General features: G+C 35.5%; 1 protein-coding gene across 1 annotated transcript in view; it reads right to left on the reverse strand.

The window, feature by feature from the left end:
• Positions 1 to 19,087, reverse strand: part of LOC120625015 — a 48,115-nt gene that overhangs the window by 2,250 nt on the left and 26,778 nt on the right. Inside the window, exons 3-6 of the mRNA XM_039891925.1 lie at positions 6,709 to 6,820; positions 4,923 to 4,982; positions 890 to 1,049; positions 126 to 219 (exon numbers count right to left, since the gene is read on the reverse strand). Of these exons, the coding sequence (XP_039747859.1) occupies positions 126 to 219; positions 890 to 1,049; positions 4,923 to 4,982; positions 6,709 to 6,820 (426 nt within the window). The remainder of the gene's footprint in view (positions 1 to 125; positions 220 to 889; positions 1,050 to 4,922; positions 4,983 to 6,708; positions 6,821 to 19,087) is intronic.

The raw sequence follows: 19,087 nt of genomic DNA on the forward strand, positions 1-19,087 counted from the left end.
GAGCGAGGTAACGCCGCATACGTCGTGCGTGCAGCCGGCTCCATCGAATTATAAGACGTTGTCACGTCAAAAAATGGCGGACATAGTAAACCATGCTCCATACTAAAATATTAAAATTAATTTACCTATGTGTGGCATGTAGTGTACATTTCGATCAAGCGTGAGTACGGCAACGTCGAAGCGGTCGGCTTGCGGGGTGAATTTGAACAGCGGATGAACCTGAAGACGTAATTGTATTGCTACGTAAAATGTTACACTACTAAAACTAAAACTAGTATATATTTGGTGTCCGCTACGAAAAGATTTTTGAAAATTCATGCCATAAATGTTGTGATCAATTTTAGTTTTTTGTATAATATTGAGTAGAAGCTAGCGTTCCTCTGCGGAATTCCATGATGTATTATGAAAATAACGCTTAATTTGCTATACTCCGCGTAAAGCAGGAGTATCTGTATGGTTTAATTTATAACATATGATTCAACAGAAAATCTTGTGGCTAGCATAATATCCATATATGTATAAAGTTACTAGAAAAAGCAACTTCGTCAATAATTAGCTTGTATTGTACGAATTGTTTAATCGTCAGTAATTCGAGTGACCACATAGACTTAAATTGTTAAATTGTAAATAGGCCCATATAAAACAGGAATACCTAGTGTGGGTACCATCGGATAAATCTAATCTGAGTGAATGTTGTTTTTGTAATAAATATTTTTTAATTTACATTTTTTCATAATTTCTTTAATCTTTATACTCAACACCAATTTTTTATAGTTCTTTTATAATATTTAGCTCGATTTTACAATCATTTTTTGTCGTATTTTTGTCCAAATGTCCGGCCAAACAGCCTGGTCTGTTCGGCTCGACTCATAATTCGTTTTATACGTACTTTGATGGTCCTAACGCCGAAGGTATACGCTGGTAGCGGTTCCGCAGCAGAGTTGATCACATAGTCGCCCAGCGTCACGCGGACGTGGCGCGGCTGTGCGCGCGCTACGCAATGCCCAGCCGTGACCACGTGACGACGCGATATCAAGGAGCCTCCACATCTGAAATTTTAGGGGACATATTGGGTATTTTTGACGTAAATTATTTAATCAATTCATGATGAAGTGAAGTTAAAATGAACAAGTACATTTTTATAGTAAAGAATTAAATAAACCCGACACCGTGTTCATTAACGTGTTTTATTTCATTTTTAAGTAATAGGAGTATATCTTAAAACATCTCGGGAGAACTTTCTTTTTTCTCTGTGCTTAAATGACATAATAATTTAAGCACGGTGAAAAAAAAAGATTCTTTAAAAATACATATCAAAGTATCGCTTAAGACATCTCTCGGATAAAGTGTCTCAGTAACAGAATTTGAAAGTAGATCGAAAATACAATGTTGCCATTCTTTATGCGATAAAATAAAGGAAAGGGTGGTATTTGTAAAGCATGCGAGAAGAAAAAAATGCTAACGTCGTCATAGGCTGTCTTAAAAGTTGATTTGCAAGAGGCATTATAAATCATAAAATATAAAAACCCAATAATATAGTTTTTTTTTATTAACATATAATATTGGGCAGTGACCGACGATAGTTTAAACTCTAAAAAAACATAATACGTTCTCTGACAGCTGAATAGCGCAGTGGGCTTGCGAAGTCCAAAGAATTGCTGAGGCTGTGGGTCCGATTACCACAACTGGAAAACTTTTGTGTGATGAACATCAATGTTTTCCTGTGTCTGGGTGTTGGTATCTTAAATTATAGGTGTTTATGTATATTATTTAAAAAATGGAAGAAGCGATTATAACCCAGTGGGTTGGCTTCACAACTTCGACTTCACTTTCGGGGGACCGAGTTCGAATTCCAGCCAGCACCTCTAACTTTTATAAGTAATGCACGTTTTAAACAATTAAAATAGCACTTGCTTCAATGGTGAAGGGAAACATCTTGATGAATCTGAGAGTTCTAAATACTGAAGGTGTGTGGAGTCAACCAATCCGGACTGAGCGAGCGAGGCCTTAATCCCTCCTGATTGTGGGAGGGACGAGGAGACTCGTGCCCTGTAGTAGGCCGGTTATGGGTTGATATGATGATGATGATTTAAAAAAATATTCATCGCAGTACCCATATCGCAAGCTACGCTTACTTTGGGGCTTAATGTCTATGGCTAGATTATTTAATTATTGGAGTTACTTTCTCCTATTTTAGGAGAAAATTACGTCTTACCTGTATGAGTAAGATATCCGCGTGACCAAAGTTACGTTGTAACCCAAATGGTAAACGCGTGTGAAACCGTTAATTTGTTGTACTTATAAAAGATTAAAGAACAATATAACGCAATCGCTTATGAAAAAAAAAAACATTTATAAATAAACGAACATTGTTCAGTATAATGGCCAAATTAAGGACACATTTTATATTTCGGTCAATTACCAGAAGTAGACACTGTAAAAACAATTGGTCACTTAAAAGTTTTCTTACAGGCAAGCGTGCGTTGCACAAATATATCTAGGTTGCCACTTACCATATAATAGACATTGCAATGAATGGCGTAACAGAAAAAATGGCTTGTTATTGTGATATGAGTGTACTAATCACATTAACTCAGGCCTACCTCAAAACTTACTTATTATACATTATGTTGCAGTTATATGCATAATATGGAGACACTAATAAAATATGTGTGTATGTCTGTTTGTGTGTTGGTTACTTTTAAACAGCTCAAATTATTGCATTATAATGCACTTGCTGACTCTATTATTAGCTACGGAATAAGTATCAGTTAACGAACTCATAATTCCGAACAGCATCAGTGCATTTATCCGTTCTTATTTTTAATTTTTAATTTTAAATTTCATTGTAGGTCCTTGAATCTCTTTGAGATTATGCCAGACCATTCCAGGGTATTCACTAATAACAACTATTCTCTTTTCAAGATTCAAGGACCTACAAAAAGCATGTCTGAATTTTAAAAGCTATTGTCCCCAAAAATATAAAAGTCCAACCAAAACCCGATGAAAATAGTTTATTTAAACACTGCATTGTAATTAAAGCATACAATATTGTTAGAATTGTAAATAAACTTTTCAAAGAGCAGTTTTTTAACTTTGACATTCAAAAAAGGTTATAAGTGAAATATTTACACGTACGAAGGTAGGGTTAAATCAGTAAATAGACATATCGGCTTAGAACAAAAATGGCAAACGCACAAGCGCGTACATAGTTTCTCGCTTAATAAATAAACTGGATGATAAGCTTGGAAAGTAAATAACCAGTGATAATATTAAGAGAAAATTTAAATCATATTCCCTTTCTTTTTTTTTAATATGAGGAGACAGTTTGGGCACCCTATAAAATTGGTTTTTGTGGTGTTGTAAATGGTATTTCACTAAGAATGTTGTGATAAAAAAACGGATGAAGTAATCGTTCTAAATTTTGGGGTACTAAGCCAATATTGCCATATTAATGAACAAGTCTTTGTATTCAACTTTTTGATGACACCAGTACTTTAGAAATACTCGTAACTGTAAAAGTTGTCATAAAAATACGCAATGACAACCATTAGATCAGCTTTGCGTAATTTTAAGGGCATATTACGTATCTTGTGTACATTACCAAATTAATGTGAATTTACATTTTTGCACTTTGTTTGAATCTAGAGATAATAAACGTGACCGGCAGCGTATTCTTACAGATACGTAGGAAATTTTAAGGTTATTTCTAAAAGTATGATACCCATTACCAAATGGGGTCATCTTTGGTAAACCAGCTAAGTCCACTATTTTCTGAAGCACCTTTTCTTCCAACAAACACCCTCTTCCGTAAGATTTAGTAATTACACTTATTTTAAAAAGCCATGCCCAAGTTTAGCTTACAAATTATTTCGTATTTACAACTCAACTAGCAAAAAACTTGACAAACTCCTATTATTGCTGTAAAATAGCTATAGCGCATGCTACAAGCTTGACAAGTCTTTGAGCTAGCTAAGATAATAATATATCACAAGAATTTACAAGAAGAGGAATGTGCGAAAGTGTCTACGTAGATAAATGCAAATACTTTTTTTTAAATAGTTTTTTTAATAACCTGGCCAAGTGCGAGCTAGCCTCATCTAGGATTCTATACTTTGGCAGGCAATGTGTTGATAGTTATTCGACGGCTCCAGAAGTAAAATTAGGTCTACTTGAAACTAACTGGTATTGAACTTCAGTTAAATAAATATTTGATCAAATCTAACGTATAACTTAGTTTGTTTGGAAAGGGCTATTGATGGCTTATGCCGTTACAGCAATAATTGTTATATGATTGTCTAATTCTTCACACGAACTTTTTTTATTTAAGCTTTTTGCAAATAAGAGATTGGGGCTGGGGCAAAATCTAGACGAATTTTACTATTAAGAACATTAATTGACTTTATTATATGTTCTAGAAGTCTGAAGAACCTGTACAGTTTGGTTTTTGAATCCTATCACGGAATTAAGTTTCGTTTAATTTAGGATTATATAACGTTAAAAACGGTTGTAATAAAAATTTACCAGCATAAAAAAAACCTGTCTTTCTGCCATATTTCCTTAATATTTAAAAGTTATTTTTAAAGCGTAGTCAAGAGAAGTAAGGTTGAGAATAGATACAGCTGAGAGTCGATTGTCTATGGCATTAAAACCTAACTGCGCGCCAAATGGACTTTTTGACGTACGTTTTTGACACTTTTTTAAAAGGTTACGTCACAAATTGTGGTTAGCATTGTGTTCAGATTATAATGAAATAGAAAATCAAACAGCTGTAGATACTTGAAAAAAATGTTCCAGTACAACTACCAAAACCAGTAAGAGTTGCCTTATGTTGTACACTAAATTACTACTATTTATTTACAATGTACTATAACTACTCATTTATTTCAATCTATACCGTGCTATGTCTTTCGCACATTTACCTCTCTATCCAACACTGCTTCCAACCGATAAGCTCGAAAATCGACATAAGCATGTTGCATCTGTAAAGTTAATATATTAATTTCAGCATTAGTCGTGTTAAATTGTATTTTTCTACCAAAATAGTAAACCTCCACCCTCCAGTCCTCTACTCCATGTCCTATTCTTGCTTAAGAGAGCAGAATAAATTTTAGTCCCTCCATTTGTCTGCAATGAAGGTTGGGGGGGGGCTAAATTGATTTATATATATATATATAATCATGATAATAAATGGGACCGACGACGGCTTAAAGTGCTCTACGAGGCACGTGAATGGATTTGGATATACAATAAGCTAAATACTTCTACAATATATTTTCATTTTGCAAATTTAAACTGGATTTTTAAAGTTTTAACGAATACAGAGAATAAGATTAGTCTATGAAACCTACTATTTTGGTAGGAATTTAAACCAACGCATACCTACTTGTTTTTTTCACGGGAAAGGTGAAATAATGTTTTAAAATGTAATAGAAAGTGTTATACAGATGGGGTTATTGTATATTTTTTTAATAAAGAATCAAGTTTAATAAATATTATTAAAATCTAATTATTTAATGCAGCGGAAGATATGCGTTGCTTATTAATTTATGAATAAAACAATAATATTATGTAATATTTATACTAAATGTTAGACTATTAGTGTTTTTTAATAAATATTAATTAAAAAGATGTTAAAATATTTTTTTTTTATGAATTAACTAGATTACTGTTATTTTACAAGAGTAATTATTTACTTAGCAATATTAATTGATCTGTGCAAAGTTTAAGCTCATAGTGTTTTTTTTTCATTATAAGTCGCTTGACTTTAACCTCACCTGGTGGTAAGTTATAATGCAGTATATTAAACCCTTATCAGTTTCTACCCAACGTCGTACTGGTATACTAAATCGCTTAGAGGCACGTCGGTAGGGTGGTAATTAGCCACGATCGAAGCCACCCGCCGGACATATAGTACAGGTTCTTGTCATAAAGCAGTATTGCACGTAAACAAACGACAAATTAATATGTGATGTTAGCTTTCGAATGTTAATGTCTCAAAAATTCAATGTATTGATTTGAATATATTACAGAACGTTGAATTTCAACAGAGAGAGAATGAGAACAGAGACAATGTGGTTTTACAGTAAGTATTCAATGAATGAATGAATCACAAATGGTAAAACAAGATATATAATTTACAAGTTTTGTTTCACTAATTTTTACCGAGATCAATACTTTTAGAGAAATAATTAAACTAATAATAAACAAAATTGTCATAGAAATATACGCAGCGGCAGCCATTACATGAGCTGTGTTTATATTTAAGTTGAAATGAGGTCACGGAATACTATGGCAATAAAAAAATTGTTCTCGGCAATATTTAAAAACAAATCGCTCACACGTATACACATACACGTGTTAATTCGATTTCAAGCTATTATAGAGCCTCCCCATCTTTTCCAACTAGCCTTCTATAAGAGTGTTTATATCCTAGACTTATTATATATTACCGCGTAGATTGTATATGCTATTTATTACTAAGTTCACGGTTCACGTTGAAACGCCAACGAAGCAGCTAAACTGTAATTTTTTTTACGATAATAATGATTAAGCTAATCTAGTAACCCGACCCATTAAAGAATAGATTTATTAAAGACATCCGATGTCGTGCTGTTTCTTTTGCACAATATACACAGACACTATAACTTATAGATCAATTCTTTAATGAAGCGGATTGTAATATAGTTATTTATCTGTTTATGTAACCTGGAGGATCCGATCCGGATGTAGGCTTGCCATGGAAAGGTGCCGAAGCCCGCGTCATCCCCTCCGACTATTCTACGCTGAGCAGTCTGCTTACCCACTGCTACTCCACAACCTGGAATAAAGATAATATATTTTTAAGACGCTTTAAAATATTCAATATGATATGGAGATAGCGAAAGGAATACCCAGTTAAAATTCTTGCGGCCATTTTCTTACAGCAATATTGAGTTTACCATTTCTCGTACTTCATTACGTTCTTTTGATTAAGATGCATCCAAAATGATCGTGCGCGTGCGCAGGTGTGGACTATTAATACCATCTATATAATATTTAATCTTATTCGGTACTTAATCTTACGTTAATCTTACATAATCCAAAAGAGTTTTCAAATCTATAGTATTGAACATACGGTAATACAAGGTTATTTGCTAGGTTCTTTTTTTTTTTTTTTTTTTTTTTATTAACGATAGGCCAGCGTTTGACAACAATCATGCCCGTTAGAAAGCAATGATGAGGTCTAGGTTGGAGCACGCTTGCCTAGAAAAAGCCTATTCACTCTAGCCTTGAAGGTACTTAAATTATACGTGGCAGGAAACACAGTTACCGGGAGGGCGTTCCACATCTTAGCGGCACGTATCAGAAACGTGGATAAAAAACGTTTCGTGCGTGTTGATGGGATATCAACCACATAAGGATGCCACCGCTCTCGGTGTCTCGCTGTTCTGTGGTAAAACGGGGAAGGGGGAACAAGATTGTGAAGTTCCTGAGCACACTCACCGAAGTATATCCGGTAAAAAACCGATAAACAGGCAACATTGCGTCGGTGCTGGAGACTATGTAGTTTCGCCTGCGTTAACGAATTGTCACCTATAATTCTCCTGGCGCGACGATCCACCGAATCCAAAGCTTCAAGTTGGTACTTGGCAGAGCCACCGGTGACTACAGTACTCCATGCAGGTTCGCACTTGAGCCTGGTACAGTGCGAGGCGTTGACCTGGCGTGAAGTACCGCCTAACCTTATTGAGGATACCAAGTTTTTTAGCTGCCACTTTGGCTTTGGACTCGATGCATTTGCCAAAATCCTCTTAGAATGAAGAGGGTTAAGGCCGTAGTCCACCACGCTGACCAAATGCGGAATGGTAGACTTCTCGAGCCTTGAAGAACATTATGGGGAACTCCCTGGCATGCAGGTTTCCTCACAATATTTTCTTTCGCTGTTTAAGCAAGTGATATTTAAATTTTTAAATTAAATCTTCTGTCCAAAAGATCATTCAAATCCATGCAAAAACAAACTTAGCATTTATAATATTAGTATGATTTTTCAATTATTATTACGAATCAAAGGTTTGAATCGATAGATAAGTACCTTGCTGAGATTCTTTCTTTTCTTTCGTTTTGGTCTTCAATTTCGGCGCCCTAATATCGTACGCTTTATCACAACTAATGTTTATTATTAATATAAGATAGTATGATATTAAAACTACGTAACACTTTATTATCATTTTGGACTTTTATTAAACCTCTAAAAACGGAAAGTTCAATGTGAAGCCTCACTAGGGCAGTGTGTAGTGTTTTGGTTTAATAAGTGGGAGGCCCTCGGTAGAATCTGCATGTATAATTTGGGCTTTTAGTATATTTGGGAGTTATTACCTACATGTGGTATTCTTGTACGGTCTGGTGGGAGGCTTCAGCCCTGGCTAGTTACCACCGTACCGACAAAGACGTGCCGCCAAGTGATTAGGCGTTCCTTAGCGTTAAATAAAACTTCCATATCTCTAACAAGTTAGCTCGCTGCCATTTTACTTGATACGATTTTACTCAAAGGCAATAATGTTTATTTAGTCCACTATAAGTTATTATAGTGGACTAAAAAGACGTCTTTTACTTTAACCGACTTCAAAAAAGAAGAATGGTACAACGTTCGATGGTACCTAATTTTTTATATTTGTTCACCGATTTGTTACATTTTTTGGTTTCATATTAATTGTGTACCGATTTGGAAAAATATTTTATTATTTGAAAGTGTATACTCTTAATGTGGTTCTATATCCAATAAGGCAAGATCTAGTGAGGCTATCTGTTGGAAATTGTAAGAAATCCGCGCATTTCATATATGTACATACGTACATTTTACCAGTGTATTTGTTGTAAGATTCCGCTGACACTTGTTTTTTGAAATTATACTTATTTTAGCGTGTTATGGAAATCAGATGAGAATGATTTTTGTCAACACAGGATTTACGCTCAAATTATGTAACTCCAACATAACAATATTATGAGTAGGTACATAGCGAATCTTTGTAATTCCAACGACTTGGTTCGTAATTAAAATAATGTTTCGGATGGATAACACAGAAGGACAGGTAACCACCAGAAGGATAAACCCGAATTAAACTAAAAATAAAACCCATATTTTGAGTTTTATTAAAGTGAAACTTATATTACATCGTCCCAAACTTTTTCGTGTGTGTTGCATGTCGCGTGACGGTCGGCCGCGGAGTAGGGATAAATTGACAGGCACTCGTGAGAGCCAATATGGCGGCGTCTATAGTTCGCATCAGCTGACCGTGTCGTGTATAGACTATTACTCATTTCTGCCAGTGGTCCATAATATATTGGTTACATTTATAAACTGTGAAACTCATGATGGAGATGGAATTGATAATAGAATTATTGAAAATAATTGAAAAACGGATCAAAATGACTCAACGATTATAAAATTTAGTTTTAAGTTTTTTAATATGTGTATCTAAATAATTGTAAAGTATTATTTATGTCGTACTCTAAGACACAGAGTTTAATAGATAAGTTAATAAATATAGGTTGGAGATCTAGTCTACTTTATCATTTCCCGTTATCATTCCCATTTTCCAAGTATAAAATTAAGATTTCTGAAGCGATTATTATACCCGAATATTAAAAAAGAATATTCAGATCAGTTTTGGCTAGGATCGCCCTCTTAGAGCATGCCTTAAGAAAACTTCGTTGCTTTAGTTGTAGCTAAAGTTTGAGTTGAAACTTTATCTTAATTGTTTACTCGAATGAATGATTGATTTTTTCACTTTAAATGCACTAGTGTTATTATTATTACAGGTGAATTACTCCGCTAAACTCAACTGAAGAATGTTACAGCGTTCATAACACACGGGCGTTTAAAACTATTGTAGCTTCATTGAGTTGAGTCTGTTCTTTATGCGGGTAGAACATGCCTAATAAACGAAGTTTGATTTAGATTTTTCACCTTTGGTTTTTGTGAAAGTTTGACGTTGAATTGAATTTGAACGGTTTCTCAATATCACAGGAGGATCGAGAATAAATAAAGTTTGGATTTTTGGTTTCGGCTATAGTTTAAGGACAATGTTTGAGTTTGAAGTCTATTTTAATATAACGGGAAGTTAAGGTATTGATACAGAAAGATTGATTTTCACTTTTAATTCACTAGTGTTATAACATCTACATTATTCACTTTATTCACGTCTGTAACACACTTATTATAAAACGGTACTGAATATTGGTCTTGTATCACATAATTACATAACAACCAGTTGGTCTGTAATATAAAGGAAATGTATATATTACTTAATGCATTTCGACTTGCATTACGGAAGTAAACTTACCAGTTTGTTTTTTGTGTTAGCATATTTTATAACAGGTTATGTAGGCTTTACCGATCGCTTGTTAAGTCGGTTAAGTGGCCAAAAATGTAATGCTACATAGCAATGTTAATTAATGGTAATTTCATTATCTTGCGAACTGTTGTTTTAGCATGTGAAATCACTAAGCTATTTGTCAAACAGACTCCGTAGTTCAATTAATGATAATAAAATTGTAATGAATGAATTACCTCAGAATTGCTTATAAGACCTATATCATATAGAACTCTGCATTGTTTATTAATGTTCTTTATGCTGAAGTTCTGGCGCAGTGGGCAGCGTCCCTGTTTTCTGAAGGCCGTGGGATCGATTCCCACAAATGGAATATGTTCGTGTGATTAACATGAATGTTTTTCAGTGGCTGGGTGTCTATATGTATATTATTATACATACTTGTATGAATATTATTCGTAAAAATATTCATCAGTCATCTTAGTACCCATAACACAAGCCACGCATACTTTGGGGCTAGAAGACGATGTGTGTATTGTCGTAGTATATTTATTATAATATTAATTTATGAATTCATAGTGTCGTAAACCTTTATCGTCGACCTTCCTTGTGTTGTGGTGAGCTCTGTGGTCTTTTAAGAAAGAGGTCCCAAGTTCAACACTGTGTGGCACAATTTAGGAATTTATCATAACCACTATGCTGGGCAGATCGGGTTGTCTTCAATCACCATGCTTGGCAGACCGATTGTTAATCGCAGTACACACTCGTAGAAACAAAGAGTTTGCTACTTCCGGAATACTAAACCCCGCTTTGCGATCTTTGTCAGTAACAAGCAACGGCGAAAGCCTCCCACTAGACCAAACCAGAGAAAATACAGAAATTATAAATTCCCATAATACCCCTGCCGAGATCGAAGCCGGCATCTCATACTTAAATTCACAGCGCTCACCGTTGCGCCAGGGAAATCGTCAAAAACTACTCAGCCGAGAACATCCAAAATTTATAAATTCCGATATTGCTTTTACTCCAAGCTGATTGCAAGCTAGACCTCCTTATAAGATCATAGCCCTCACCACTATGCCAAGAAGGTGCACTATACTTTCGCATACGGTGGTCGATTGTGAGTTAAATCAATTGGTACAAAAAATGTAACCAAAACACGATTCGATATACCTTTAATATGCAAATGACCGAGAAACTAGGAAACAGACGTTACAGTCACATTTCTGAGGCCGAAACGAATCAGATTTATTTATTACCTATATTAACCTACTGGAAGATGTTATGAAACTTTCTTAAACCTTAATCAAGCACTAGCTGTTGGCCACGACTTTGTCCGCGTTTGTTTCAAATACTCTCCCGGGATCATCACCAACATCATGTCAACCGATTTTTGTCCAGGACAGTCGACAATTTTGTCAAGATTAGTCCAGTGTTTAAGCCGAACTAGCAAACAAAGACACTATTGCATTTATCCTACTAATGCAATAAATGCGTAAGTTTGTATGGATGGATGGATGGATGGATGTATGTTTAATTTTTGTTGCCGATTTGAAATTCAAGACTTCCCCCTTTTTTGAAATTGGTAAAAAAGCATTAGAACCTAGAGCCCGATGGTAGTTTTGTGTATTAGAACATACAATGCAGTTCAAGCCCGTTATATCTTATAAATTTAAACGTGCCAGTCTTTTAGAGTATTATAAATAAAATCTTAATCTTGGAAACTGCTCCAACGATTTTGATGAAATTTAGTACACCCTGCGTACTTCGGGGCCGATAAATCGTATAGAATACGACGTTTATCACCACCATGTACAAGTCAAATTCAAAATTTCATTATTCATGTAGGCCTATCACAGGCACTTATGAAGCATTCATACACATATATTTACATAATTGTAAGGTGATGGTGATAACTTTGTTCGTCAACTTAAACCTAAAGCTACAAGGGCTCCAAACGCGTCCTGGTCTAAGAAGAATCCACAACAAACTTCAGCTAAGTTTGTTGTGGATTGGTAATTTTTTTTTTTTGTTATCACCGTAAATTAAATTCACTGTCTGTCTGTTTACAGTGCAAGCCATAGAGCTGTGGAATGCGCTCCCAATCGACATAAGGCAGTCTAAGTCACTTTATATATTTAAGAAAGCTGTCAAAAGTATAGTTTACATTGAAGACGACTTGTAGTAGTATTTACAATTATTAATATATTTATGTATGTAAAAAGGGGATGAAAATTTATATGAAAGTTGCTGATATTTTAAGTAATTTTTTAAGTAATGCCAATTAAACTTGATATATCTATATGGGCAAAGGTGACTGACTGACTGACTGATCTATCAACCCAGGAGTCCGGGTCTAATTTATGGATTGATTGAACTTGTAAAATGTTCTGATGAATATTGTAGAAGTTAAAACTGACACCGACTGGTCCTTTTTAAGATTCCGTACCCAATGGATAAAACAGGACCCTTTCACTAAGACTCTGTCCGTCTGTCTGTCTGACTGTCTGCCCGCCTTCCTGCCCGCTTGCCTACCTGACTACCTGCTTGCCCGCCTGTCTGTACGCCTGTCTGGATTCCTGGCTACCCGCCTGTCCACCCGCCTGTCTACCCGCTTGCCTGTACGCCTGACTGCCCGCCTGCCTGCCCTTCTGTCTACCCGCCTGCCTGCTCGCCTGTCTACCCACCTGCCTGCACGCCTGGCTGTCCGCCTGTCCACCCGCCTGTCTACCCGCCTGCCTACCCACCTGTCTGTCCACAACCTCTCTCGTTTTTCTCGCACGTTCGAAGGGTGGCTGGTAGAACATGTTTTAGCATTAATTCCGCAGTTTGTTAACCGTTTTTTTGTAATGAAGTATTAATTAAACGTGTGTTTGTTTTTTTGTACAGCCTAGCAGTTTCTATATTTGTCTTATGACGAATCTTTTTAACCGCATATGCTGCAGAACTAAGTCTGTTCTCTAAATCCTCTATATCTTTTTCAATCCAACTCTTCATTATTAAGTTGTAGTGTTTCATTGTTTGACATTCGGTAACGTGGATAGATAGGCATAATGATAGCTCAGGTGGAAAATAGAGAAAACCCGATCCAGGTGATATTTTTTTTTTTGCTCGTTATCTTTTTTACTTACTCAAAAAGCCTCTCTTTAATACCTGGGAAAGCTAGGTCATCCAACTTTAAGAGGATGGGAAAAAAAATGTTGTTCTCATATAAACAGTTTTTCTTCCCTTAATTTGAAACATATAACATATTACCTTCATTCGTAACGTATAATATTCCGATGAAAATTCGTATTGAGAATATTCGCTTTCTTCATATTCCTCGTGCCCGATGTAAACCGCGCTAACCGCAAACCGAGAAAGTTCAAGTTTGAACCATCTTTCACCTTCCTTGTAACTTTGCGGTTCCTCGCGACTTCTTACGCATACAACTTTAAAGGGGTTTAAATACTGGCTCCTCAGCTATTTTACATTTTTAAAATATGAACGTGGTATAGCTTGGACAAATTTGTTGAATAGGTATTTGAGTATACTGTCTTCCTTCGTAGAGTGCGATAGGGACAGATGTAGCTCAGACCGATTTTACCTATAAAAAAATTACGTTTTGTATTTCCCTGTTTTCTCATCCAACACTGAGCCGATTAAATTTTTTGACACGATATTTTTGAGAAAGATTACCTCTAGGTTTCCGTTTCTTTATTTCTTTTTATTTTCTTATTTGTCTTTGAGTCCGCTAAACATGGTGATAAAAAAGGTGTATTATTGGTCATTTTTTCTAAAGTATTTAGCTTTTCAAGATAGAGAAAAGATAGCGAAATTTCTATTAAATATAGACTTTTTAAAAAAAAAAGAATGGCATAAGAAGGGAGCGAGGATATAGGGGAATACATTTCTATAGTGAAGCCCACTTATACTTTCTCTTGATCACCTTTATTTTAAGTGATGACGCTATCTAAGATCGGAGCGGGCGTTAGTGCAAAACGTCCAGGAAGAACTCTCAGTGAAAGCGAAATAAAAGAGCGGGCGGGCTATGCGTAGTGGTCAGCTATCCGTGAATAATAAAAACTAAAACTAAATGTACGAATTGGTTCTAACGTACGTATTGTTAAGCCCAAAGAAAAACGTTCCTAAAAATCAGGCATACCTACCTACTCTTTTCCAATACAACACTAGTGTTATATTACTAAATAACAATAATGCAACAGCATGTTTAATTTTAGTTCTTTTCTTCTTCTTCTTCTTCCTATTTTTTATTAGATAGGTACATACCCCAAGTAAAACATTGATGGCTTAAGCGAAGAAATTGGTCGATTTTGATCTTTTATGATAATTCTTGGTATTATTATTGATTCTTTAATTCAAAAAGCTGGCATCAATAAGTGCCAGCATTGCCACTATTTTTGAAAAAAATAATACAACAGGTAAGGTAAGTAAAACTTACTTTTTACACAATGAGCCGTCGCATGCTCTTTTATTTCATTTTCGCTAAGCTTTTCTGAACGTTTCAAACTAACGCTCGCTACGATCTTAGACTGCATCGACATTTACCTAGTGTGAGTGCAGTCAAGGGTTAACAAATAGTGAAATAAAAAAACTTATTTAAGGAAGACGATAATGATGGCTCAAGGCTTCAGAAAAAAGAATGGGTACTCTTATTAAATATCTTTCACAAAACAAAACATAATGTCAAAGCAAGGAAACCCATAACATTGTGCTTGATGGTAAACTAGCGTGAAATTATAGACAAAAGTAGGTACCTAACTATTTGCGTAAAAGGCTACATTATATGGCTACCGGTAGAGGGACTAAAATTTTAGGTAGAGATCCCTCGGTAAATTTATACAGAATGATTTTTGAAGTAAAACTTCTTTAGGCGCGTCTATGGAGTAACTCAGATTTTTTTCTGACGAAAGTAACGCTTACGTCAGACGTTTGTGTAGTTTCCGCTATTTAAAAATAATAATTTGGATTGGTCGTAAGTATATGTCATATACTCCACGCTTCTTGACTTATACTAGTGGCAAATATCATAACCAATTACGATTATTTATTTCCAATATTTTCAACGGATGAATTGTGAATCAACAGTTTAAAAAAAAAAAATTGCAAAGTTATATATTACTTTATATTAATTTTGTAAAAATATATTATTAATAAATTTTCTGACGATTGCGGCATTCTATATTATTTAATGACAAGGTTATATTGACATGTGCTGATCTAACCTTAAATTTTCTACTCTCAATTATTTTAATTGAGAGTAGAAAATTTGAAAAATTATAATATTTAGAAAATGTGAAAGTTATATTAATGAATTTTAAATGAAATAGTGAATATTAAATGAAATGACGGAATCCCGGGAACATTTTAACCTTTCATCAATAAATAATAATAAAAGTTCAATCGCGAGTAAAGGTTACACGCACACACTTTTTTTTATCGTCTTACCATCAGTAGGCCCTTTAAGTTAATCTGATTCTACTTATATTATAAATGCAAAAGGATGTATGGACATTTTGTTACTCTTTCACGCATTAACTACTGAACCACTTCGATTGAAATTTAGAATGGAGATATTTTATACCCTGGATTAACACATAGGCTACTTTTTATACTGGAAAATTTTACAGTTCCCGCGGGATTTGTGAAAACAAAAAAATAGGTTAGGTTAGGAAGCCATAAGAAACAGCTAGTTCAAATTAATTATAGCTTACTACGACAGTGATAAGAAATTAAAACATACACTTCTGTATTTATCAATTTTAATTAATAAATAAAATACCTATTCCTTTTTTTTTCTGCATGGAACCATCTAAATTGATTGAATTTATACCGCCATTGCACCGCTTCACACTCTATATAGGATGCTTCATAATAAATACTTACGGAACCTATGATATTTTTGTGAATTACGCACATAATGATGATTATACTGAAGAGCTGTATGATGTATCGCGCTAATGATTACGAGATTTCGGAATCGTAAGTGATTCGTGATTACATTTCCCTTGCAAGAAAATGAGCTAATAATAACAATGCGCAACGATAGAGGCTTGTTAGCATAGTCACAAAAGCCGCCGACCCATCTACCTAGACCTGCGTAGTCGGTGAATCTATTTGAAGCTGTATTTCGACCAGAGATGTGCGATGCGTTGCAAGGGATGACTTTATTAAGGACGGTTAGAATCCTTCCTTATCTAGCATCGCTCAGCATTGCTGTGCTAGACACAGCTCAGCGGAGCGAGGTTTTTGTAAAAATACAAAAAAGGGAAGGATGGCTGCGAGGGAAGTGTGCTAGGGACGTCAAATGTGTAGTGAAGGTACAGAAGATAAGGATCACTGGAAAAATCCTCACATATCTCATCTCCACAGCGTCGCTATAAATCTTTGCACCGCTAAGTTTGATTTCTCATTTCCCATTTTAAGACACTCACATAGTTATGTAGCCGCCAAATTGTATACATTATGTTAGTTTACATAATTTCAATTCAATCATTTACCTATTCATATTTCCATAGTCTCGCTACGCATCTCATCGCGTGGCTACCTGGCACCTCTCTTCTGAAAACGCAGCCGTAGGCCCCATTTTGTTGATTTTCAATGCCGGGAGGGGAGGTCCCATTATTTATCTCCGGTAGTGTCAATTTCATAATCATCAAATTAACCGATTGAAGTCCACTGCTGGACATAGGTCTTTTGTAGGGGGTTCAAACTCCACGATTCTGGGCCGCTTGTATCAAGCGGCTCCCCGCGACTCGCTTGATGTCGTCTGTCCACCTGGTTGGGGTCGACCAACACTGCGTTTACTGGTTGCCACTCCAACACCAGTGTCAATTTGGGAATTTATCATTTCTGAATTTTTACCTCGCTGTTCTGGTGGGACGCTTCGGCTGTGTCTAGTTTCCATCCTACCGACAAAGATTGCCTTCAAGCTTTTTAGCGTTCAAGTACGATGCCGTGTCGAGACCGATTAGGGGTATAAGGGTCCGTTCACACAGACCGGCTCGGAGAGCATCGGCCTGCTTTTTTCTTTTCACACAGACCGGGTCGTATACGCTTGGAATTGGCCGGAGCGGAGCCGCCAACTATTTCACATCGACCGGCTGGAAGAGATCTGAAAGCGGGTGCGGCTGCGCGAGCGAGAAAGAGCACGCAAGCGGAGCCGGTCGGCTCCTTTTATTACTTCACACGAAGCGCGTTCAGGCATTTTTAATGACAAAAAAGGTGCAAATGCAAAAATAAACTTTACTACAATCACTCAAAACACTGTTTCCAACGTGATAAAAATCTGCTCTCCTCTCCGAGCCGGTCTGTGTGAACGGACCCTTAGTGCCCTAACATTTATTACTTTATAATTTGAAATACCGTCATAGCGACGCATTTTTTACATTGTTTTTAATAAATTTATATCATCGTTTGTTTTAACTAAAGATACATTGTATCTATCGAAGAAATGTAAAAAACGTATAGCTTCATTGTTAGCTTACAATTTAAATTTAAATTTGAATTCAAATTATACAGTTACAAGTGTTGTAACAGAGTCTATTGACACCTTTATAAATCGTTCTTCATGTACCACTAATTCTGTTGACGCAAGTACTCGTACAAGTACTGTTAGTGATTCTAATCTTTTAAACTAGACAGTAAGACAAGGAAAAAGCTGTGTAATATGAACATTTTTTTAAATAACGTGTTGACCTGCAATCTAAGACTAGCATCACCGATGGTTGTCAGGGGTAACTTGTATAGATAAAAAATATTATATTATATAAACATCATATTGAGGCAGTAGTGAAAAAAACAAAATTATTAGCAATTTCGTAATGGCGTAATCTTGGATTCGATATTTATCATAGTCTAAAGTATTCTACTAGTCAAGCCCTTTGATTTGATACCCATATTGAAGGAGTCGTGAAAAAAAATGTGATCCGCCATTTTGGACCTATTTTATCAAACATAGCTAATAACAGTCCGGATGCATTCAACTTTCAAACAACAAAAACATAATCAAAATTTGTTCATTCGATGCCACAGAACGCCACAGAATGCCACTCGAGCAGACACGTCATACTTATAAAGCCACGTTTATAAGTCCGGGTGTACGGTCTAAAATTTCTGAACTTTGTCTCGTTTAAGTTTTGAGGCGCCAAAAGGACACGCTCATCTTGCATATAACAAAGCCTATACGACCTCTCCCCCTTTTCCCCCACTTCTGCAGTGAAAGTACCGGATGCGTTACGTAAGCGAACCATATGCGATTGTTGTTATTGGTGAACTTTTTTAAGCCGTGTTCGTAAACAGATGTTAATCCATAACAGATATCAGCAAAAATAATGTCTTTAACTACTTATGCGCGCGACTTTTCTCGCGTGTAACTTATTTGCATGTACAAATTCCTTGTGCAATAAATAGTAAAAAAAAAAAGAAAAGTAGAACTGTTTCCTATCAGCGGTACAATGTTTTCTATTAGATGATTTTCCGGGATAAAAATATCCTATGTCCATCTTTAGGAAGAGGGCTATATAGAGGGGAGTATCGTACAACAGATAACAATGTAAAATTTCATGATGATCTCAAAAACTCAACTCACATCGAATATAATAAATGCGTAGAAAAAAAAATCTTGAATGCCGGAACACTTACGTTTTGCACGAGTTACTTGAAAAACCAAAATAATTGTCCGCAAGGACAAAGTCGTGGGAATTAGCTAGTTTAAAATATAGGTGACTAGAAAAGTATTCGTAAGCATGACGCTATAAAATAACATGGCATTT

This window comes from Pararge aegeria, chromosome 7, assembly GCF_905163445.1.
Source record: "Pararge aegeria chromosome 7, ilParAegt1.1, whole genome shotgun sequence".
Lineage (NCBI taxonomy): Eukaryota > Metazoa > Arthropoda > Insecta > Lepidoptera > Nymphalidae > Pararge > Pararge aegeria.